Raw genomic sequence first — 22,092 nt, forward strand, 5'->3', positions numbered from 1 at the left:
GTTTCAGTTTTAGAATTCACATTTGTTGCTGTTTGTTAGTTTCTCAAATAAATAAAAAAATGAATTCACATGCGCACAGGTAAAGAAATCAGGGGCTTGTAAAGTGTGTGTCTGGACCAGAGAAGAGCTCCAGAGAGGCTGACTGTACCTGGAAGTACCTAGCGAGGACGGAGGCCACCAGCAGGCTGAGCAGAGGAGAGCTGAGCAGACGAGGGTTCTGGAACTGGAGCACGTAGGCCAGGAACACGGAGCTCAGGTACACCTTGTGAATGTCAGCGATCTGCCCAGGAGAGACAGGGGTGGGGTGGGGGGAGAGAGAGGGATGGGGGGAGAGAGAGAATGAGAAAGGAAATAGAGAGTTTTGAACCATATCAACTGCACAATATATTGTTAGTTATTGATATATTCTATAACTTTGGTTGCATTACTGTTGACACCTTGCTCAGTAACAACAGTCGTAGGGACTAGTGGATGACAGCAGTTGTACCTTGCGTGGCTGTACAAGGTCAAAGCTGTCCAGCAGGAAGAGAGCCAAGCCCTGGACGAACAGCACGTAGTGACTGTGCTCCCACACCAGGACGAACGTGAAGGTTGTGGCGCTCATCAGAAGATAGCAGAACATCTGAATCATGCCAGCGTGTCAGTGGAACACACGAGAACATGGCAGTACTAACCAGTGTAGAGTAGTAAAACCACTAATAATAATTTTCCAAATATGGACGTGTTTTATGAGGATTCTTTTGCTTGAACTATTGCTTGAAAAGCTTGGAACAATTTTAATTAATTATGATCAGAATCAGAATAGTGTAATCGCCAAGTAAGTGGTCACAAACAAGGAATTTACTTTGGTGGGCAGGTGCATACAGTAAACAAGATAACATGTAGAAAATGTACAACAAAATTATTCTTTCCTAATCCCTATTCCTGCTAATTAGCCTTTAGTATAACAGTAATCGTGACCTCTGTGGCAGAGTTGATGTTGTTACTGAGGAACCCAGTCAAGGCTGCCACCTGGCAGGAGAAGTATGGCAGGGCCCAGTTGTCCCTCAGTGGGATGGCATAGTCCACCTTGGTCGTGTCTGGCCTGGGGGGCAGCACCACCCAGAGGAGTTAACACAGGGCTCATACAGAGGACAGGGCTCTGCGACCAGACTAGACAGTGTCTCTACCTGCCTGTGACTCACCTGTTGATGACGTACCACGCCACGGCCAGCATACCTGCCACCCAGGTCCCACTCATCACCCAGCTGGACACAAACAGGGCTGTGACGTACAGGGCCTGGAGACCAAACACCATCCCGATGTAGAAGTACACAGGCTCGATCACCTCCTGAACAGAGAGTGGCTCTCGTCATACACAGGCCCTCTCCTAAACACACCCCATGAGTCTTAACACACGTGCACTAACAGAGATCTACCGCAGTTTAAAACACTTGCATGGTGATCTGTTGGTTCAAAGTTTTGGTTTGAGAATGTGGTTAAAGTGAACCGACCTGACTCCCAGTGACTCTGTACAGGAGGCTGGTGACTAGCTCTGGGTAGAGAGACAGGCGCTCCACCACGTTGATGGTCTGACCAGACACGGTCCTGTTGTCTCTGGTCAGCTCGTAGACACCTGGAGCAAACAGCAGGAGGTGAGTGAGAAGGCTCCACACACAGTTCACATCTAGTTCAGCTCGTTTTCAGCTGGGCGAGTAAGTCAAGTAAAACTAAACGGACCTCTTTCAAACGAGGGTGCCGTCAGCATGTGTTTATAGTAGTAGTAGTACAGTCCACTGCCACCCTGGAAGGTTATCTCACGCTCCAGTTCCTAGTACAAAATAATATTAAACACACAGAACAGCACCATTGAGAATATTTATATAATATATCTTTCCAGAGAGTAAAAGTACAGGCCATGCAGAGGCAGACACTACAAGGACACTGCTACCCACCTGTCTGGATGAGAACCAGAACTTCCTCTCGTGGTATGTGGAGAGATATACCGCATACATCATCCCACAGGTCACCGCTGCTAGGCAGCCAAAGAACAGCTTCACTAGCCGCTGAAGCATCACCGCTGCACGTTAGTAAGGCAAGAAGAGCACGTTTGAAAACGACAATTTGAAGCTTTAACTTACTCTTTGTATCTCACTCTCGTCATCCTTTACTTAAAACACACACCATTTGTAAAGGTGCCCTTTGTACTGCTGGACGGTGAGTCAAGCTACTGTACTTGAAATCACTCACATCTACTGGAGCGTGTGGATGTTTTAACAGGAGACGGCATCTGTTTGTCGGTCTCGTCCTCCTTTTCTCCCGTTTTCTCCTCCACCGGCTTAGTTTCTCCCTGGTCCTTCTCTTCCCGCTTCTTTACAGACTCCTGTGTCCCTTCTACACCACCCACGTCTGTGGCATCTACATCATCATGACTGACTGGATCTCCTGTAGATAAACGTTCAGTATTTTATCCAGTCGGAAATGCGCTCCAATACACGTCGACATTTTACTACAACAATGTGTTTCTTGCCTCAAAGAGTAGTTCCAGTACCTGAATTATGCGGGTTGTCCTTGGACTCCAGGTCTTCCTCGCCATCCTGTCGCTCTACTGGCAACACCGCCCTCCGACATCTTACCTCAGCCATGTCCTGCAGCTAGCAAAACAATGCAGCAACAACATTGACATAATACATTATTTGTCATGGCCTGAGTACAGCACACTTCCCTGCCGCAACCACCAAATAGTCAACCGTTATTCCGCATTTTATCTCAGCCAGAATAAGGTAGCTAGTCTTTAGCTTGGCTAGCTGGTCAACCACTTTTTGGTATTTGAAAGTCTACTGTAACCCCACCTTTTACAATACGAGCAAGCAAACTCGGTACTGTAACACCCGATAGAAAGTTAACAACCCAGCAACGGAAGACTAAAATGTTCTTTTTACATCATGCTCAATCAATCATAATTATATCACTCACCTGAGAGGGATTTTTCGCTAACACCGGCTAGCAAGGTACCTGTAGCTGGTACTAGCAAAGCGACCTTAGCTAGTACTGTAAGAGCTACTAGTTAGCTAGTTATATAGCTAACGTCAGGTAGCCGGATGCCTGTGAGTTTTCACATGGCAGAAATCACATTGGAAGCCTGGTTGCCAATAAGTCTAAAGTTACCAAGCCTTGAAAGCGATGGACATGAGAAATTGATCATGCAAAGCACAAGCTAGGTGCATTAGTGCTAGCTAGCCGGCTACTTCCTTGGACTTTCTGAGGCAGCAGTAGCCTACACTGGTCTGCCTGGCGGATCCTCACTGATAACACTAGATGGCAGTGTCGTTTCTGCTAGGGTTAACGGACGAAATTGATTTCAACGTTAAAAGAGGTGAATCAAGCATTGGACCTGGACCGGTAATAGGCCTACAGGTGGGCTGCCAAGTATGAAAAATGAATAAATATCAAAATATTTACATATAGCCTGTCGGTAAATTATTTGTAAAATTCTTACAATTTTTTTAATGACCTTAAATTCATCATGACCTAAACGCCAATAGCTTCATGTTGACAAAGACCAACTGACATTTTGCCTAAACTTGCATTGGCCCACATTTATAAAGAATTGAATTACTCCTCTTTATATTGATACTTATCATTTACATCTCTGTTTACACAGGGATTTTTTTCTCCTTGTTCTTCGAATTTTGTTAATGAAACTTTGTAGATTTATATGGAACAACTTTTGCTGTCATCGTACAGTTGTATGTCTTCTGAAAAAAACTTGCATTGGCCCACTGCAATCAACTGTGCAAGGAAAAAAAGAAGCGAGCTCGAGTTTTTTTCTCTCGAAAATTTACTAAATGTACCCCCCCCTCCCACGGCTCCGTAATTTTGTGTCTTCAGGACATCATACCAATACGCGTACTGTTGACATGTCCATCTTCTTTTGTTAAATTGTCAGTGCATTCTTACTGCCAACAGACAGTTGCATGTTACTTTTATTACACATTATAAATACTCAGGCATTGTGACAGCTGACAAAATAACAGCATAAATACTCAAACACATGGTAACCTAATTAGGATACAATTAAATCATTATGATATAAAAATTCTATAAATTATCAGACCTCAGGATTTCATCCTGTAGGTAAAAACACTAGACAACACTACAAAACATTTTTATTTGGTGTTTCAAAACTTTCATTCCTATCTCAAACATGCCATGTGATAAATCACATCAGAAGTGCTACAAACAAGTACGAATTTGAACATTATACCCAGTTGTCCATTTTAGTTCATAGTTTTGGACATAAATACAGTGACAGGGTTCTCGGTGAGTGTCTCATTATCTATAGGATGTTGTCAGGCAGTCAGGTGTTTATTGTGAATTAGGTCAATTCCTCACTGAATCCTGCCTTCGCACAAAGTACAGTAGATTGAGTGAAGTCAAGAAAATCTTGTTTTATCATGGTGGTAGGTGACAAGTTGATGTATAAATGTTTCAAAGGATTCAAGGCAGGGTTTCGAGGCAGGGTTTCGAAGTCACAAGGCAGCTATTTTACTAGCTTCCCGGACCCCACTCAGATAGGCTCCTGTTACTGTCTGAGGAAAGTGTCGATTTGTTGCCTGCAAACAGAAAAACAGCTAATATTAACACAATAAATATCACCTTCTTATCTGGAATTTTCTCTGAGGAATATAACCTTAACAAATGCATGTAAGTAACAATGATAAGAGACTAACCTCGCCAGCAAAAAATACTTTTCCCTGCACATCTTCAGCAATGACATCATACGCCTCACCGCTGCCCCCTGTCTTCACAAAGCTGTATGACATCTGAGACCACGTGTCTTTGCTCCAGCGTGTAACAAAGTGCTTTACCGGCTCTGGGACTTCCTGTCCACAAACACAGGAACAAGAAAAGTGTGCTTAGATAGTGTAGACTGTCTGGTGTGTCATTTCTCTTGACTTTTGGTCTCACCTGGTCCTTGAAGAGTTCACGAAGCACCTTCATGGCCTCCTCCACCACCTCCTCGTCTCCCATGGCGATGATGGAAGGCACAGCATCCCCGGTGATCACAGACATCAGGACGCTCTTCTGTCTCTGTGGAGTGGGCCATACATCACTCTTATCTGGCCTTTAGGATTCAGAATTGACTTCGTGGCCCAGTTTCCCAGACATGGATTAAGCCTAGTCCTAGCCTAAACTTTTTCAATTGAGATCTTCATTTAATTTGTCCCTGACTTTAGCACCTAGGCTGAATCCATGTCTGGGAAACTGGGCCGATACATCTGTCGCTGGTAAGTTAACCAACTGGAACTCAAACCTGTGGATCCATGTCATAGAACACGCCAAACATCCCTCGCTTCTCTGGACGAGGAGGAAGATGACCGAAGTAGTCTGCTCCTTGGATCTTGCTGTCCCAAAATCTATATGGAAACTGTAGTGCAATCTGTAGAGACAAGTTCTGCTTAGGCTGCATGAACTAGTTCCCTGTGTTGTCTGTAAACAAGTAATTTTTTATCCACTTACCTTCTCAATTATACCTGCTCCAAGACTATGGATGGCTTTCAGCTTTCTTTCAGGAAGAGGAGGGATAAATTGAATTGAATTTGTTTGAAGTAATGTCAATGGGACAGTAACGAGGACCTAGAAAAAAGACAGAACACCAGATCAGTGTCAGTGTAATGTTTGAACAGCTGAAGTACAAAAGGGAGTGAAGTGAGAAAAAGATAAAATCCTACTTTCTGTCCTGTCCACTGAGCACCGTTGGAGGAGGTAACCTTGACAACATCTCCTGAGTAGTCGATAACTTGAACCTGAATTTAAAACAAACAATTGTTATTGTTACTGTTGCTTTAGGTGCATTTATATGTTGAGGGGCAACCAAAAACTGAATGGAAGTTGGGAGTCCTACTGGGTTCCTGAGGCGGATGTCAATGCCCTCTGAGAGTTTGTTGAGGATTGTGGAGTAGCCGCTGGTTAACAGAGTATGGTCTCCGGAGAACTGGGCGAAAAACTCATTGTGGTCCCAGGATCTAGCGGACACCTGCGAAACGAGTACATGTAGCCGATGTGAACTGGTTAAACTCAGAGTGCGAATTATACAATGACAATTTGGGGGGTCAACTTCTTCTCCAGGGCATAAAGTAATATTTACAATTACAGGTATATAAATGTATCGACCCCTCCGACCTGTTGTTTTTACCTCTTTTGGGGGGGGTCCAAGTCTTAATTAGGGGGGGTAAAACCCCCCCAATCCCCCCCGTAATTCGAACCCTGGTTAAACTCACTCCTTAGGTGTAAATGCACCACAACCACGCCAGCAAAGAGCTAGCTTTTCGGCGGCGTAGCTGGTTAGTAGTCTCACTTGTGAGCTCATTTTCAGACCTGGTCCAGTGTGCTTCCACAGGCGTACTCCAGGTTACTGAGGTGGAACTGAAGTACCGTCTGCTCCAGCTCGCTGAACTGGATCCCAGACTCCTGAAGGAAGTTCTTGTAAACCTCCTGGATTTTTTCTGAGGGTGACATGTTTTCAATCAGCAAGGCGCAAAAGTCGATTTAATATGGCCACTTATGTTTGAATTGACAGTCTGCGTTGGGGTTGTGTGGCAGCTCACCTCCCAGAGGCGTGTCCTGGTGCTGAGACTTGTCCTTCCTCCACTCTGAGATCACATCCAAGATGGCGTTGAAGTGGAAGTCCATGCGCTTGTCGATGGCCTGGTCTGTGGCCCTGCCTCCCTCCTGGAGAAGATCACACCTCTCTCCCAGGGTGTGCATCTTAATTCCCAGCTGCACAAACAAGAAGGAACAAATGACGAATGGAAAACAATGCTGGCAACGGTGACTCCCCACCCAGCTGACAGGGAACAGGAAGCGGTGACGCAGTGACGCAGGATCCAGGTAGGTTACAAAAGCTTGGAAAACTTCCACAGCACACACCTGCTCACACATCAGTGCGATGGGGTTGTTGATGCAGCCGTTCACGATCTGAGCCCCACGACCAACGTTGATGCCTAGGGACGTATCATCCCAGACCCGACCTCCTATACGGCCCCTCGCCTCAAGGATCACCACCTACGCAAGGACAACCACCCAGGGTCAGAGCAGAGACTAGCAGACAAACTCAGTCCCACTGGCATGCATGCCAGTGGACAGCACTTGTTTGACAGCAGAAATCAGAGATTTCCTGAAAAGGGGTTTAGGCTGGTGTAGGTGCACTGGGCATGTGTGAAGCCCTCTGTGACACTGCTTTAAAAAAAGATACAAAAATAAAATTTGATTGGATCTGAAAAGGTTACCTGCATGCCAAAATTCTGTAGCTGTCTTGAAGCGGCCAGGCCCGAGGCCCCTGCTCCTATGACGATCACATTCTTCTACAATCATAAAAGTGACACAACAACATCAGATACAGGCCACAGCACAAAACTAGAACATGGTCCAAGGCATGGTAGAAACCAAGGGTCAAACTGACACACTCACGTTGTGGTATCTTTCCGGGAGAAGAGCCTGTTGGACGGAAAGAACTCCTGTGTTGATCAGCCCCTTCCTGGTCATGAAGTGGAGAACTCTGTCCATCTCCTGCACGCATCGCACCCGCACCAGTCCTCGCACGATGATGTGAGGAGCACACTTCTGGGGAGTCAGCACTTCCTGGACACAAAGCTGTGTATTTACTACGAGGCCCTCTTATACTCCAGTAGGGTTAGTAGGCTTTGAGGTGCGGTGGACATCTTTAGAAAGCGGTGTGCGTACCATGCAGTCCCTGTGCCAGGAGGCCAGGATGAGGTTGCGCAGGGCCAGGTACATGGTGGGATCTCGAGAGAACTCCGGAAACTCGTATAGCTCGTCCAGCTCCATCATGTCTGGTCGCACACACAAGGCCTTACCGCACTCGTTGGGTTGGTAGAAGGGCTGGAAGTACCGACACAACCCTGGAACTGAACATGTTACAAAGCATAAGAACGTCTGACTCACTGGACCTGTTGAACCATAGCAGTAAACCAGACACAAACTTACATTTACATTTAGTCATTTAGCAGACGCTCTTAACCTCACCGCTACAGAATGTAGGTATGGATCACTGTACTACACTACACCTGGAAGGTTAAGGTTGGTTTAGGTACAGTTCTACAGGCGTATGTGAAGCCCTCTGTGACACTGCTTATTAAAAGGGATACACAAATACAATGTGATTGGATTTGATTCTACATTACAAGTTGTTTCTCCTGACCGGTTTTCCCATAACATCATGGCACTGTCCAGATACTGCACTGTGGGTGTTATCCTCTCCCTCCTCCAGACTTACTCTGGGGCTGGACGGCCCTGCAGTGATCCACCCTCAGCTCAGCCAGGCACTGGTTGCTAGGGGACCCGGAGGGGCTCATGCCTACACAGTCTGGGTAGTAGGACAAGAGGAACGGGCTGGCAGGGCTGTCCTTGAACAACGGGGGCAGGATCAACATGGAATGCCACCAGCTGTCAGTCACCTCAGCCACTCTCTGTGGACGACAGGAGCGACAAGGCAAGAGCATGGTAGTGTCCACGAAAGGCTCACAAGTATTACACAACCAGAGGATCATTTGTGAAGCTCTTACTCACCAAATCCTCTGGTAGAGAGCACTGGTCTTGTCCTTCAGTCTGGGAGCGTGAACACAACACAAAATTACATCAACAAAGCATGTCAACTGACAAATTGATGATTATCTGTGAACTTTGACGTCTTCCCAGTCACCTTGACGTTGTTGAACTTCATCCCACAGCGATATGTGGCCGCTAGCGAAGCAGTGAGCTGGATCTCCTTGGTGAGTTGACGCCATTTTCCACAGTCTGCCTTGGTGCACTGGACCTGGAAACCGGTCGCATGGGGAGGAGTTTTATGTTTACAGTCAGTGTGATGGAAAGTAGGGCACGGTGATTATAAATGTTTTGAGTGGCAGGATGGCAGCCGTTCTCACCCAGTATGGAAGCTGCTGGTCGGCCATGAAAGCTTTTAGACTAGGCTCACTCTTCCCATTTCCTGTCCAGACCTTTTTCCAGGAAGCGTATGTCTCATAGCCATCTTTGTGACTGGAAAACCCAAGAAAACAAAGTTGTAATTACATTTAGATCAACATCTGCGTAAACAAATTAGATATCTTTTTTTGGCTATATACGGTACCTTCTGTAGTAATGATCAAAACACTCATTGCAAAAGTGCTCTCCACAAGACAAGTGGTACCAGCGAGATGTGTAGCCATTTTTTGCACACCTAAAATAAATAATAGTCTATTTGAAAACAGTTACGCAGTCACAGAAATACTCTCGTAGAATATGTTCTCTCTCTCTTTCAAGGTTATAAAACATGTAGAGGTGGAAACGATACCTCTCAGACGCACTGGCAAAACACACTGGGTACGTGGCGCTGCATCCAGCCTTCTCACACTTCCTGTACTTCTTATCACACTGGTCATCCTCTTCCTCTGTGTCGGTGGACTTCCTTTTAGTCTTCATCATATAATATACAAATTAATATACACTATAACATGTAGAACATCAGTAGTTGCAATAGGTATAAGATGGACCAATGACAAAGCAAGCTACTCAGTGTCACCTGAGTATTCCTGCATACCTGCCCAGGAGGAGGGTTGTTGCTGCGCTTCACTCTGACGTTGCTCTGCCTTCCAGAGGAGCGTAAGGACTGGCCATCTCCCGGCGAATCCATCGCTGCTGTTCTCTTCTTGGGCCTCTTTGCGCCGGAAGCATCTGGAAATTGTTGTTGCATATTTTATTATAACGGAATGCCAAAGAACTTTAGCCTACCACCGTTTTTAACCAATTCACATAGCGAAATTAAATACCCTAATGATTGGCACAATCAGGAACATATCAGCATATCAGGAACAAGGACCAAGAATGAATTATGTTCATTCTACGCAAATCACAAGTTCACTGATTTAGTAGTTTGCAAGCAAATGTGACAAACGCTAGCTTGGTTTACAGACCATCCTCAGCCTAGACGAGTTGGCGATTCAGAACTGTCAAACAACATTCTCAGTGCATGCACTCAACAGAGAAAAACGCTGACCTGCATCCGTCAGCATTGCTGTGCCGACTCTCTGTTTTTGGTTATATATTTTAATCAGCCAGGACGACGTCTTATTTATTGAATAAATGTGTCTTTGTTGTTGTTTTAATGTGGAGAAAATCAATGCGACGCTGTTATCAAATCCCACTTCCGGTGTAGAAGGGAAAAAGATGGGCGTTCCCTTCTAGTGTTTTGACGTCTCCTGCTTTCCGTAGCAGATGGATAACCATAGCAACGAATACATGCGTTTGGTTGTGTGGAAAGCCAAGCACTGGCCGTTCAGCAGTAGCAATGTGCTTTTCTTTACTTGTTCTAACTATTTGCTAGGTCGCCTTTTATTTTATTTGTGGTATGCTTTTGCAATGCCCACTTCAGTAACCGAAATGACTCAAAGTCATTGGATGACAACAGAAAATGGATCCAAAGTCAAAGTTCATCGCAGAAAACCTGAGATTCCACTTGTCAAAAATATTGGAACGGACAGCAGTGACACGCTTGGGGTACCGGATATCAGTGTGTCTCCTGCAGTATTTATATGTATTCATGTCTTATAGTAAAAATAATAGTTCGTCTACAAAATGTGATGCATTTAAATGTCTTATTTCACATGATGACAATAATTCAGCTAAATGTATTCTTTTTCTTTTTAAGGTGGTCCCCAAGCCCCTTGAACTTAGTCGCGTAATTAATCTTCTTGAAGATCCTTTAACAGTAAGTCAAAGTATATCTTCACATTTGGATTCTAAAACTTTTTTCTTCAATAGACTATACTGTTATCAACAATTCACATTTCTAGCGAACTTTAAAACGAATTTCTTTTTTTCTGAAGGGTAAATTGAAAGAGAGGCATCTATTTGTGTTCAAGAAACTATTGAAGAAATGTCAAAGAGGATTTGTATCCTTTTACTTCCACATTTTTACTACCTTGATTTCTCTTAAATAACATGTCATGGTTTTGTTATGTTATTTGTGATGTTCTGGACGCAGGCGCTGTTAGCATAATGTCTTGTTGACAAGGACTGAAGCGTAAGCTAATTCCCAAGATTCCAATTTAACAGCGTTGCCTATTGCTTTCTGTGTCAGCATTTTCCTTGCACAGAAATAGCCAGTATAATTCACTGTCTGCCTCAGTGAGGTGACATACTGTTTTTTAAATGTATTTCATCTCATGTTGGTGTATGTCCTTAAATTAAAATGTCAAGCTTTTGAAAGAACTCGCTGACATTTTTAAGATTGTAAACATATGTGCGGAGAAGTCTAAGGATCAGCCTGAATATGCCTCAGTGCTCTGCGACTTCCTGAAAGTGTGCAGGTAACAATCTGTTTCAGCCTATTAAAAAAGTGATCTGTTCTTCTCATGATATCCATCTCACTCTTTGCATCTGACATGCTTTCTCCAGGCTTCCCTTCCTGAAGGAGAAAGTGTCTGATGAGATCACCTATGCACCTGCTGTCAGAGAGTGTATCTCTCAGATAGGTATGAAGCGATGTGAATCTTCCAACTGTATTTATTTGGTTTATTTAATGTAGTGCTTCTCCAAAAGGTTAACAGTCAACCAGTTTGTTTCTCTACTGACAGGGTACTTGATGAGAGTGCCACATGCTGAAGTCAGACACGAGATCTGTGACTCTATCAAGTCGTTATACAGCCCTGTGGAATCTAAGCAGTCAGTGGATGGTATGGACTGGCTCTCAAAGATAAAAGCTATTACTTATATCTATCTCAACAAACAGTATATATTGACATTAAGTAAAGTGATCTAATTGCATTCTGGCAGCCTGTGTGCATTCCACATTCTAAAACCTGTCTGAGTTGATGTAATATTGGGGTCTAAAGAAGCGTGTGGAAATGCTGTGTTTCTGCAGGACCGCAGCCTACAGCCCTGGGCTATGTAGTGGGTCTGTTGGAGCAGAGTGGCCTGGCAGAGACCCTGGTCCTGTCCACCTCCCTGCTGGAGAACCAGCCGTCTGTTTACAGGCAGGTCCTACAGACTCTTCAGAAGCTGACAGGCTCTTCTGGTAAATACCAGCTTTCAGCCACAAGGATGGAAAAAAAAGAAGGCTATCAAGCAGATTAACTCCCTTGTTAGATTAAGTAGCTCTTAGAATAAAGCAGTTCTTTAAGGAGGACCAATCACAATCTTGACATTCGGTGTCCCGCTGTCAATGTCAATGGTCCTATTTTCTTATAATTGCACCTTGTTGCTTATATTTGTTTTTTTCTTCCTCAGATGTAAACTGTGGCCATGTGCTGAAGGCTCAGGGGGCCCAGATAGTCTGCTTCCATATGAATGACCCAGACCCAACTGGACAAATCCTGTTCCGCTCTTCTGAGATCTTGTGGAACTTGCTAGAGCGAGGCTGCAAAGATGAGGTCTCATCTCAGCTAAGCAACATGGACTGTATTGTGTGGGTGGTTCTATTATACAGTACTTCATGGTCAGTCATATCATAAATAAACTACATAAAAGGCGGTTAAAAGGTTAATTTTGTGTTTGAATTGTAGGGCTCTGAAAGAAGCCTTTTTGAAGCTGCTGTTAAACGGCTACCGGCATTATGATTCTCAACTCAGGAATGACCTGCTCGTGATCACAACCCTCATTGCTGAAAATCCCAAATCTCCACTTATTGTAAGTGTTGCTCTGTGACAGGAGGAGGTTTATTCTCATTTTGGATTGTTTGTTTTCTTATCACAAAATTTTATTACAGGAGAGTTTATTTGCCAAACAGCTCATTATTATTGGCACATTTCCAGAGAGTGAGTAACAATAAATGGTTCAGAAATAAAAATACTATCGTAAAAAGTCTGTATACGTTTTAAACAGATTATGTTTCAATTTCTAGTGAAAAGTCACAACCCTTTAGTCCAAAATCTCAAGCTGTCCTACAATAATGAAGATTTTGAGATGAAGAAGCTGCTACTGAACTTGTTTGTTGTCATGTCAAAGGACCTGTCTGCCCTGCAGGTAAGGTGTTTGTTTCCCCACTAAACCCACTAGCTGACTATAACACAACTACTAAAGCAGGTTTTGCACCTGAATAATTGTCCTGAACTCGCGTTCTGTATCCTCCTAGCTGTTCAGAGAGGGTGGTGTAGTGGTGGCCCTGCTCCTGCTGGTGAGGCCCCCCAGCCCCCATCCCAGGGGCCCCCCGGGGCCCCGCCACTGGACCTCCGTCCAGCAGGAGGAGCTGCAGCTGCAGGCCCTGGCCACCCTGGCCAGCGTGGCTCCCCTGCTGCAGGAGGAGTACGTGAGCTGCAAGGGCAGCACCTGCCTGCTGCTGCTGCTGGAGTGGTGCGCTGAGCGGGGTGAGACCTCCCGGGGGCTGGGCGGGGTGAGACCTCCCGGGGGCTGGGCGGGGTGAGATCTCCCGGGGGCTGGGCGGGGTGAGATCTCCCGGGGGCTGGGCGGGGTGAGATCTCCCGGGGGCTGGGCGGGGTGAGATCTCCTGGGGGCTGAGCGGGGTGAGATCTCCCGGGGGCTGGGTGGGGTGAGATCTCCTGGGGGCTGGGTGGGGTGAGATCTCCTGGGGGCTGGGCGGGGTGAGATCTCCTGGGGGCTTGGCGGGGTGAGATCTCCTGGGGGCTGGGCGGGGTGAGATCTCCCGGGGGCTGGGCGGGGTGAGATCTCCTGGGGGCTTGGCGGGGTGAGATCTCCTGGGGGCTTGGCGGGGTGAGATCTCCCGGGGGCTGGGCGGGGTGAGATCTCCTGGGGGCTGGGCAGGTGCGCTGAGCGGGGTGAGATCTCTGGGGGGCTGGGCAGGTGCGCTGAGCGGGGTGAGATCTCCCGGGGGCTAGGCAGGAACAATAGATAGGCTGCTTGTTTCCACTCCTCACAGTCACTTGACTTGATCTGTTCCCCACAGACACCTACTTCGGCCAGGGCCACAGTTTCCACGGCGCCGGGGGGCGGGGCAGCAAGATGGCTCAGATGCGCTACTGTGTGAGGCTGCTGAGGGCCATGGCTTCCCTTGGCAACGAGGCAATCAACCAGGGGCTCTGTGATCAAGGAGCCATCAGCCAGTTGCTAGGTACTTCAGGAGGAGGGAAACTCCCCTTATGGAAACATGAAGTTTATGTCAGTCTGTAGGAAGATAACTTTTCTTAGGAAGATAACAGTCTTACAAATAGCTACTAAAAGGTGTTTCTGTAACCTTGTGGTCTGTGTTCTCAGGGATTGTGATGCAGATGGTAGAAAGCCCAGAGGAAGAGGATGTTGTTACCCTGGAGATCAAGGCTGATATTCAGATAATCTTATCAGCGCTGTGTGAAAACGATCTACACAGAAAGGTAGAGCCTGTGACAAAACCTAAGATGATAACTGATCATTAATGTTTTTGTTTGATAACGTAGTGTTTATTATTCCTGTTGCGCCACAGGAATTGTTTGGATCTGAGGGAGTGGAGATGACGGTGCATTTCCTCAGAATGAACCCAGAGAAGTTTTCCAGCGGTCTGGGACACAACATCCTCATCCTCTCCACGGTGGACTGTGTCTGGTCAGTTCACAGACCCACAGAATCGTATAAACTTATTTTGCAGCTGTGTAATATTGTATAATTCCTGTATGACCCAGGTCTTGTATTGTGGGGTGCTACACGACGGAAGATTACTTTCTGGCCAAAGAAGGAGTGTTTCTGCTGCTGGATCTCCTCCACGTAAGAATCTTCCAGAAGGTTCACACAACGTCAAGCTCAGCCAAGCTTCCCTGTCCTGTACCGTGTTGTGATTCTGTCTCCCATGCAGTCGAGTCCCGGCAACATGCGAAGCGTGATCCTGGGCACCCTGCAGGACCTGTGTGACAATCCCAAGACACTGACTCATGTCCTGGCGTGGCGGGGCCCAGGGGGGCTGCGCTCCGCGGGGCTGCTCCTGCATCTCTGGAGGCAGGAGGAGGAGGAGCTGGAGGTTAGCCGAGACCTGCATGGCAGGATAGCAGGTGGGGTTCCCTGACACAGGGGCGTAGGTCTGTCTTCAACACGTCCCACCCATGATCATGAAACCTAGGGCCCTGCCTTGACAGCTACAACCACAAAATAGCACACAGACTAAGCTACTTAGTTTTACGTAGACTTGAATTCTATGAAAAGAAAATCAAGGTGACAATAAATGATTATTGAAGTAATAATTAATAATCCTCAAAATAATAATTGTGAGGATGTTTTCCCTAATAATGCCCAGATCCCAAGAAGCCTGTTCTGTACTGCCACCAAGAGGAGAGTTCCCACGTGTCTATGCCGGCTAACAGACCCAGCCCAGCTGTGATGGAGGTGTCTGAAAACCTGCGCTCCAAGATCTACTCCGTCTTCTGTAAGATAGGTAAGGAACACCTTGTTTTTCAAGACATGGTTGTGGACTGACGTCACAATGAGAATATTGGCTAACAGTCTCTTCATGCAGGGTTTGAAGGTCTAGATGGATTGTCAACAGAGGATTACATCACTCTGAGTATTGTGCACAGATACCTGGACTTCAAGGTAAACATTCTGTAAAGCTGGAGAGCAAAGTAGTCTCACAGTGTGGATGTTTTAAAGAAAGCTTGACAGAAAAGTGAGTAAGAGTGGGAGGCTGGTGTGGTGGTGATGAGGCTGGTGTGGTGGTGATGAGGCTGGTGTGGTGGTGAGGCTGGCGTGGTGATGAGGCTGGTGTGGCGGTGATGAGGCTGGTGTGGTGGTGATGAGGCTGGCGTGGTGATGAGGCTGGCGTGGTGGTGATGAGGCTGGTGTGGTGATGAGGCTGGCGTGGTGGTGAGGCTGGCGTGGTGGTGAGGCTGGCGTGGTGATGAGGCTGGCGTGGTGGTGATGAGGCTGGTGTGGTGATGAGGCTGGCGTGGTGGTGGTGAGGCTGGCGTGGTGATGAGGCTGGTGTGGTCGTGAGGCTGGCGTGGTGATGAGGCTGGTGTGGTGGTGAGGCTGGCGTGGTGATGAGGCTGGTGTGGTGGTGAGGCTGGCGTGGTGATGAGGCTGGTGTGGTCGTGAGGCTGGCGTGGTGATGAGGCTGGTGTGGTGGTGAGGCTGGCGTGGTGGTGATGAGGCTGGTGTGGTGATGAGGCTGGCGTGGTGGTGGTGAGGCTGGTGTGGTGGTGAGGCTGGCGTGGTGGTGATGAGGCTGGTGTGGTGATGAGGCTGGCGTGGTGGTGGTGAGGCTGGTGTGGTGGTGAGGCTGGCGTGGTGATGAGGCTGGTGTGGTGGTGATGAGGCTGGTGTGGTGGTGATGAGGCTGGTGTGGTGGTGAGGCTGGCGTGGTGATGAGGCTGGTGTGGCGGTGATGAGGCTGGTGTGGTGGTGATGAGGCTGGCGTGGTGATGAGGCTGGCGTGGTGGTGATGAGGCTGGTGTGGTGATGAGGCTGGCGTGGTGGTGAGGCTGGCGTGGTGGTGAGGCTGGCGTGGTGATGAGGCTGGCGTGGTGGTGATGAGGCTGGTGTGGTGATGAGGCTGGCGTGGTGGTGGTGAGGCTGGCGTGGTGGTGAGGCTGGTGTGGTCGTGAGGCTGGCGTGGTGATGAGGCTGGTGTGGTGGTGAGGCTGGTGTGGTCGTGAGGCTGGCGTGGTGATGAGGCTGGTGTGGTGGTGAGGCTGGCGTGGTGATGAGGCTGGTGTGGTCGTGAGGCTGGCGTGGTGATGAGGCTGGTGTGGTGGTGAGGCTGGCGTGGTGATGAGGCTGGTGTGGTGGTGAGGCTGGCGTGGTGGTGGTGAGGCTGGTGTGGTGGTGAGGCTGGCGTGGTGATGAGGCTGGCGTGGTGATGAGGCTGGTGTGGTGGTGAGGCTGGCGTGGTGATGAGGCTGGTGTGGTGGTGAGGCTGGCGTGGTGGTGATGAGGCTGGTGTGGTGGTGAGGCTGGCGTGGTGATGAGGCTGGCGTGGTGATGAGGCTGGTGTGGTGGTGAGGCTGGCGTGGTGATGAGGCTGGTGTGGTGGTGAGGCTGGCGTGGTGATGAGGCTGGTGTGGTCGTGAGGCTGGCGTGGTGATGAGGCTGGTGTGGTGGTGAGGCTGGCGTGGTGGTGATGAGGCTGGTGTGGTGATGAGGCTGGCGTGGTGGTGGTGAGGCTGGTGTGGTGGTGAGGCTGGCGTGGTGGTGATGAGGCTGGTGTGGTGATGAGGCTGGCGTGGTGGTGGTGAGGCTGGTGTGGTGGTGAGGCTGGCGTGGTGGTGAGGCTGGCGTGGTGGTGATGAGGCTGGTGTGGTGATGAGGCTGGTGTGGTGGTGAGGCTGGCGTGGTGGTGAGGCTGGCGTGGTGGTGGTGAGGCTGGCGTGGTGATGAGGCTGGTGTGGTGATGAGGCTGGTGTGGTGGTGAGCTGCAGGTCGGGGAGGTGTGGGATGAGATCTCCAGAGAGCTGACCCTAGAGGGACTGAGACCGGTCACCCCAGACATGGAAGCTCTGGACACCATCGCTCAGATGACAGAGGACACGGCAAAGAGGGTGATCGCTGAGCAAGCCAGCATCCTGGAGAGACAGGCAGACACAGACATCCATGAGGAGAAGGCCATGTACACAGAGGTGAGAGATCACATAGCTCTGTCTGCCATGTTTGTGCGTATCTCTCTGTTATGTTATTGTAGGGGGATGGGAATACAGTGCATTTTAATAATAAATGCGTCGCTGCATCTTAATGATGTCTTTTTATTGAACAGATTAGCTCCAACTGGAAACAGCGGAAGCTTATAGCCCAGTCATGGGACCATTACGTTGCCAAGACATCACATTACAAAATTCTGAAGGTACGTCATCACACTTCATACGTATTTGTTCCCACAGTGTTACTATGATGGTGATGTGACGGATTACTCTGGTTTTTCTTCAGGAATCAAAAGCATTACAGGAGAAGTCTATTGATGTGTCCAGACCTGTGACAAAACCAAACGGTTCTGTATTTCACTCAACACAGATCCAGGGGTTGCAAACCACGGTATGTGAATTTGTATACTGAATTTAAATTGTTATAAAAAAAATACTGCTTTTAAAATGTTAACGTGTGTGTGTGTGTTTAGACCTTTTCTGGGCGAATGATAAACATCCAGAGCACCCCCGCCCATGTGACAGGAGGCCCGCTGGCCGACACAGAGCTGGCCCTGGAGAGATTACCCGTCCAGGGAGGGGCCCTGAAAACAGTCCCTGCTGGGGCCCCTTACCCTGAGTACTTCAGCACCGTGTCTGTCACATAAAGACTCTTATCTGTGCTTCCTTATCTCATTGTGTGTGATGATAACAACTTGCATTATCTCCAGTTTTCATTTGTTGTTACTAAGTGTTAAAATCAGAAGTAACAAACTCATTGTAGCTCAACTTAGGAAATCAAATTTTCTGTAAATTCTGTGAAATCGATTAAAAGTACACAACATTAAATGTGAAAATATCAGCTCTTATAAGAATAAAAACAAGATGTTTGAAATTGATAAAAAACAAAAACAAAGCTTGAGTCGACAATGATTACATTTCTAGAACTGAAGTTTGAGTGGGTAAAATGATTACTTTCAACAAGTAAACACTTGAAATTTAAATGTTATTTGTCAGAGACTAAATAATCACAGAGGTATTTCAAGGTCATAATTTATTTACTGGATAGCTGACTCAACTGGCTTCATTACATTTACATTACATTTAGTCATTTAGCAGACGCTTTTATCCAGAGCGACTTACAGTAAGTACAGGGACATTCCCCCAAGGCAAGTAGGGTGAAGTGCCTTGCCCAAGGACACGTCATTTGACACGGCTGGGAATCGAACTGGCAACCTTCGGATTACTAGCCCGCTTCCCTCACCGCTCAGCCACCTGACTCCCTTCATTATGAATGTTTCGTTACCAGGCACTTGTATAGAGTTTATAGTATTACTAAGTAAAGGTTTTCTTTAGTATTTCATGTGACTTCTTGTGGGTAAGTAAGAGACCTTATAGGATTGGAAACTTCACAGTGCTATCAGAGATGATGTCTTACGTAACAACAGAAAGCATTCAATCAATTATTCAGAGAGTTTCTTACATGTTTGTCTCCATACTGATGTTCAGAATGTTATTCACAACTGGTTCACCTTCAGATTATAGTCATGAAGGGGTGACTAAGGCCTGTTACCGGGGAGATGACAGAAACGCTGGTTCCAATAAAGTCTGGGTGAGTTGGTTCTTGTTACATAACCCTCTGCAGTGCATTACCACACATAACCCTTCAAGCGTGCAACATGCAGCCTCACCCTCTCTGTCGCTTAGTGACTACATGACCAGATCTCACTTGACAGGGCAAGGGTTTTCCACCGTACTGTAAGTGTGTCTGTGTGATGGTGTTCTGCCTGAGTGAGTCCATTCATCCCATTGGATGGGACTATGGAGGACAAAGGAGGAGAGACACACATTAGTTCTCTCAGTGACCCTGTGATTCAGGGTATTTTCCGGGAGCTCTGGTTGAGTCTCTGTCTGGTTGCTCGGCTGCTGCGAGGTGAGTTGTTTCAGTTCACCTCCTGATCTGTATTCTTTTTCTTTGTGAAAAGCCGTTAGTTTAAGATTTTATTGATGTTAATACTTTATTGACTCATGTTTTTTTTTTTTGGGGGGGGGGGGGGGTGTTGGCATGTGTCTCTGCTTTTGGCTAAATCTGTCCTTTACTCTGTTGCATCAAATAAAGTCAGTCTTTTCCTAAAATATTGATTGATAGGGTTAATCGATTTTTCTTGATGTAAGAACCTCAGTATCACTAATCGGGTGGGTAGTGGATGTGGTGGTTATTATGGGCTGTACAGTGTTTGTTTTCTAGTAGTTCTACAATACCTGAAGAGTGTAATGGAAATGTAACTGTGCAGTGGTCATGTTGTTGTTTGGTGCTTGTGTCCTGTCAGAGTCTGGGCAGTAGACATGATCCTGAGGCTAGGACGGCTCACCCCTGGATACTTCCGTCTTCTCCAGGTTTGTATCTGTCAATAACGCCCCTCTTATTCTGCAACTGTGTGTTTGTCAGTTGTGAAATGAACGTTAGCTTCAGGGAATATGCCGCTGCGTTTGTTTGCAGCTCAGGGGAACGGAACTTCATGTTTTAGTGAGCGGCTGGTGCAGACGTCATGACAGATATCATGTCATGTTTATGAGTACTTATCCTTTTGAACCAAATCCCTGCTTCTATTACTTAGTACTTATTACTTGGTGCAGGAAGAGCAGATAGAGATGTAATCTGGGAAGTGTTTCTTGTGATGACAGTGTGAGTGTTTCTTGTGATGACAGTGTTGATAGCATGACCACTTGACTCAACTGCTTCTTGGCCACTTAGCCATGCTCACCTACTGCTTGAGGCACCTCTAGTCAGTGGTGGATGTTATCTCCTACTAATCAGGTGTGGTGTGTGTGTGTGTTCCCCCCGCTCAGAGCCAGGTGTCAGGTGAAGTCCAGATGCAGTGTCAGGGCAGCCTGGTCAACCCTGTGGCCCTCATGATGGCATCTGTGGGCATCGGAGTGTCTCTCTACAGCGCCCGCCGGATGTCACACACGGCCCACCTCAAACAGCCCGCTGCCTGAGGAGGAGGGAGAGAGATCTGGACCAGGAGGAGGGAGAGAGAACTGGACCAGGAGGAGGGAGAGAGAACTGTACCAGGAGGAGGGAGAGAGAACTGGACCAGGAGGAGGGAGAGAGATCTGGACCAGGAGGAGGGAGAGAGATCTGTACCAGGAGGAGGGAGAGAGAACTGGACCAGGAGGAGGGAGAGAGATCTGTACCAGGAGGAGGGAGAGAGAACTGGACCAGGAGGAGGGAGAGAGAACTGGACCAGGAGGAGGGAGAGAGATCTGGACCAGGAGGAGGGAGAGAGATCTGTACCAGGAGGAGGGAGAGAGAACTGGACCAGGAGGAGGGAGAGAGAACTGGACCAGGCGGCACACCACCACACACGTCAGTGGTTGGGACCTGTAACAGACTTGAATTTTAGACTCACCAAGCAGTATGGTTCAATGGGTATGTGTTGGTTGTTGTCGATGAAAGGTTGTGTGTGTTGCTGCAGGGATGTTGGATGTTGGGAGGGATGGTGAGGGGCGGAGTAAGAGCTGCTGTGTCGGCCATGACAGTTTGAGAGTGTTTGTGATGTACCGGAGGAAAACATGGAAGTGTCTGAAACTATAGAAACACCCAGCATACTCATAAACTGTAGTTTAACTTTATAAATCTACACACCCATGATCCTAATTCAATAAGATATGACCTGCACATATCCTCTAAGGTATCTGTACCAGTAGCTGAAGCACACTTTAGAATGTCTTGAATTAAGCATAAGGCGACACCACAAACCAGAGAGGTTATTTTCCAAACCCTACAATTAAACATTTGAGCACAGAATGTGACACGAGAAACATGCTGAAACTGTTCTTCATGTCTTCTGCCACTCTAAACCAGAAAGCAAACATTATGTTTTATGTATTAATGTATTTTACTGTCTTAAGTACTAGATTTTGAACAACTGAATATCAAATAAAGCTCACATTTCATCCCAAAATTTAAGCATATATTTATTTATCTTAAACCTTATGTTGACGGCTCATTCTATAACTAATACATTTTTCTATATTAGTAAATGTACTGGTGGAACAAGCTGCACAGCTGTCTGCCAGTACTAACTCAGACGTTCTGCTCAGTATCATTCTGTACGTATTTCCTTAGTTTCTACTTTCATGGGAACGTGAGACGCTCATTCAGTCGCCGTGGGAACCGATGCTGGGAGCGGAAGTTTGACACTGGGAACCAGCCATGTTCGAAGTTGAACTGTGTGCTCAATTAAACAGTCTAATCCTTTGCATTCGGAGTATATTCATCATGATATTAAACAGAACAGGGCTGGTCACCCTTCCCCAGATCTGTGCCTCGATACAATCATGTCTCTGAGAACCACCAGGCTACCGTGGACAGTATCAGACATCCCAACCTGCAAAAACTAATTTCAGCTTCCATGTAGGCTGTTGTGTTATACGGCTCTGCGGCGAGGGAGCGGCAGCTGGAGCCGCTGAATCTCTGAACACAGGCGGGCGTTATGTTCCCTCCCCCGGCACAGACACAAGAAGACACCCCTCCTCATTAGTCTCCCACTGGGGTGCA

At 47.2% G+C, this 22,092-nt stretch overlaps 3 protein-coding genes and 1 long non-coding RNA gene across 5 annotated transcripts in view; 2 read left to right on the plus strand and 2 right to left on the minus strand.

Moving 5' to 3' along the window:
• The window catches only part of LOC134006991 (probable C-mannosyltransferase DPY19L4), a 5,564-nt gene extending 2,270 nt beyond the window's left edge, over window positions 1-3,294 (minus strand). The window contains exons 1-10 of the mRNA XM_062446105.1: window positions 2,956-3,294; window positions 2,531-2,633; window positions 2,230-2,424; window positions 1,935-2,059; window positions 1,720-1,810; window positions 1,494-1,615; window positions 1,185-1,330; window positions 961-1,084; window positions 488-622; window positions 149-280 (exon numbers count right to left, since the gene is read on the minus strand). Coding sequence (XP_062302089.1) covers window positions 149-280; window positions 488-622; window positions 961-1,084; window positions 1,185-1,330; window positions 1,494-1,615; window positions 1,720-1,810; window positions 1,935-2,059; window positions 2,230-2,424; window positions 2,531-2,624 — 1,164 coding nt within the window. The 5' untranslated portion in view covers window positions 2,625-2,633; window positions 2,956-3,294. The remainder of the gene's footprint in view (window positions 1-148; window positions 281-487; window positions 623-960; window positions 1,085-1,184; window positions 1,331-1,493; window positions 1,616-1,719; window positions 1,811-1,934; window positions 2,060-2,229; window positions 2,425-2,530; window positions 2,634-2,955) is intronic.
• Window positions 3,295-3,947: 653 nt separating this feature from the next.
• LOC134006795 (lysine-specific histone demethylase 2) lies at window positions 3,948-10,199 on the minus strand. 2 transcript variants are annotated; one of them, XM_062445835.1, is made up of 21 exons: window positions 10,037-10,199; window positions 9,581-9,714; window positions 9,335-9,456; window positions 9,131-9,220; window positions 8,928-9,039; window positions 8,705-8,818; window positions 8,572-8,610; window positions 8,279-8,471; window positions 7,726-7,910; window positions 7,453-7,623; window positions 7,272-7,346; window positions 6,913-7,047; window positions 6,591-6,762; window positions 6,361-6,488; window positions 5,888-6,019; window positions 5,715-5,789; window positions 5,503-5,619; window positions 5,297-5,422; window positions 4,951-5,073; window positions 4,713-4,865; window positions 3,948-4,595 (listed from the first exon to the last, which is right to left on the minus strand). In XM_062445835.1, the coding sequence occupies exons 1-21, from the start codon at window positions 10,050-10,052 to the stop codon at window positions 4,512-4,514; spliced, it is 2,496 nt and encodes an 831-aa protein (XP_062301819.1). In that variant the 5' UTR covers window positions 10,053-10,199; the 3' UTR covers window positions 3,948-4,511. The 2 variants fall into 2 exon arrangements, with proteins under 2 accessions (XP_062301819.1, XP_062301818.1); XM_062445834.1 differs by having other exon boundaries at window positions 9,581-10,195.
• Window positions 10,200-10,262: 63 nt separating this feature from the next.
• LOC134040907 (cilia- and flagella-associated protein 69-like) lies at window positions 10,263-18,612 on the plus strand. The gene is made up of 23 exons (XM_062487075.1): window positions 10,263-10,536; window positions 10,688-10,747; window positions 10,866-10,931; window positions 11,239-11,348; window positions 11,437-11,513; window positions 11,616-11,714; window positions 11,903-12,055; window positions 12,268-12,445; window positions 12,543-12,666; window positions 12,746-12,794; window positions 12,881-13,002; window positions 13,112-13,343; window positions 13,901-14,065; window positions 14,209-14,324; window positions 14,414-14,532; window positions 14,610-14,691; window positions 14,780-14,972; window positions 15,215-15,352; window positions 15,434-15,510; window positions 17,334-17,531; window positions 17,666-17,752; window positions 17,836-17,940; window positions 18,023-18,612. Exons 1-23 carry the CDS (start codon window positions 10,279-10,281, stop codon window positions 18,194-18,196), a joined length of 2,982 nt encoding a protein of 993 aa, XP_062343059.1. The 5' UTR covers window positions 10,263-10,278; the 3' UTR covers window positions 18,197-18,612.
• A 1,717-nt stretch (window positions 18,613-20,329) lies between these two features.
• The window catches only part of LOC134040580 (uncharacterized), a 36,553-nt gene continuing 34,790 nt past the window's right edge, over window positions 20,330-22,092 (plus strand). The window contains exon 1 of the long non-coding RNA XR_009932890.1: window positions 20,330-20,359. This is a non-coding gene — a long non-coding RNA (uncharacterized LOC134040580). The remainder of the gene's footprint in view (window positions 20,360-22,092) is intronic.

Source organism: Osmerus eperlanus, chromosome 20 (genome assembly GCF_963692335.1).
Source record: "Osmerus eperlanus chromosome 20, fOsmEpe2.1, whole genome shotgun sequence".
NCBI classification, from domain to species: domain Eukaryota; kingdom Metazoa; phylum Chordata; class Actinopteri; order Osmeriformes; family Osmeridae; genus Osmerus; species Osmerus eperlanus.

Bases quoted from the DNA above. Each gene is read 5' to 3' on its own strand.
- LOC134006795 (XM_062445834.1), bottom strand. From the start codon at position 9,733: ATGCAACAACAATTTCCAGATGCTTCCGGCGCAAAGAGGCCCAAGAAG. The intron at 9,040-9,130 runs GTACCGTATATA...TGGGTTTTCCAG, and splicing joins TTTGATCATTACTACAGAAG to TCACAAAGATGGCTATGAGA. The intron at 4,596-4,712 runs GTTAGTCTCTTA...TTCTGTTTGCAG, and splicing joins AAGTATTTTTTGCTGGCGAG to GCAACAAATCGACACTTTCC.
- LOC134040907 (XM_062487075.1), top strand. From the start codon at position 10,279: ATGCGTTTGGTTGTGTGGAAAGCCAAGCACTGGCCGTTCAGCAGTAGC. The intron at 14,325-14,413 runs GTAGAGCCTGTG...GTTGCGCCACAG, and splicing joins AAAACGATCTACACAGAAAG to GAATTGTTTGGATCTGAGGG. The intron at 15,511-17,333 runs GTAAACATTCTG...GGTGAGCTGCAG, and splicing joins ACAGATACCTGGACTTCAAG to GTCGGGGAGGTGTGGGATGA.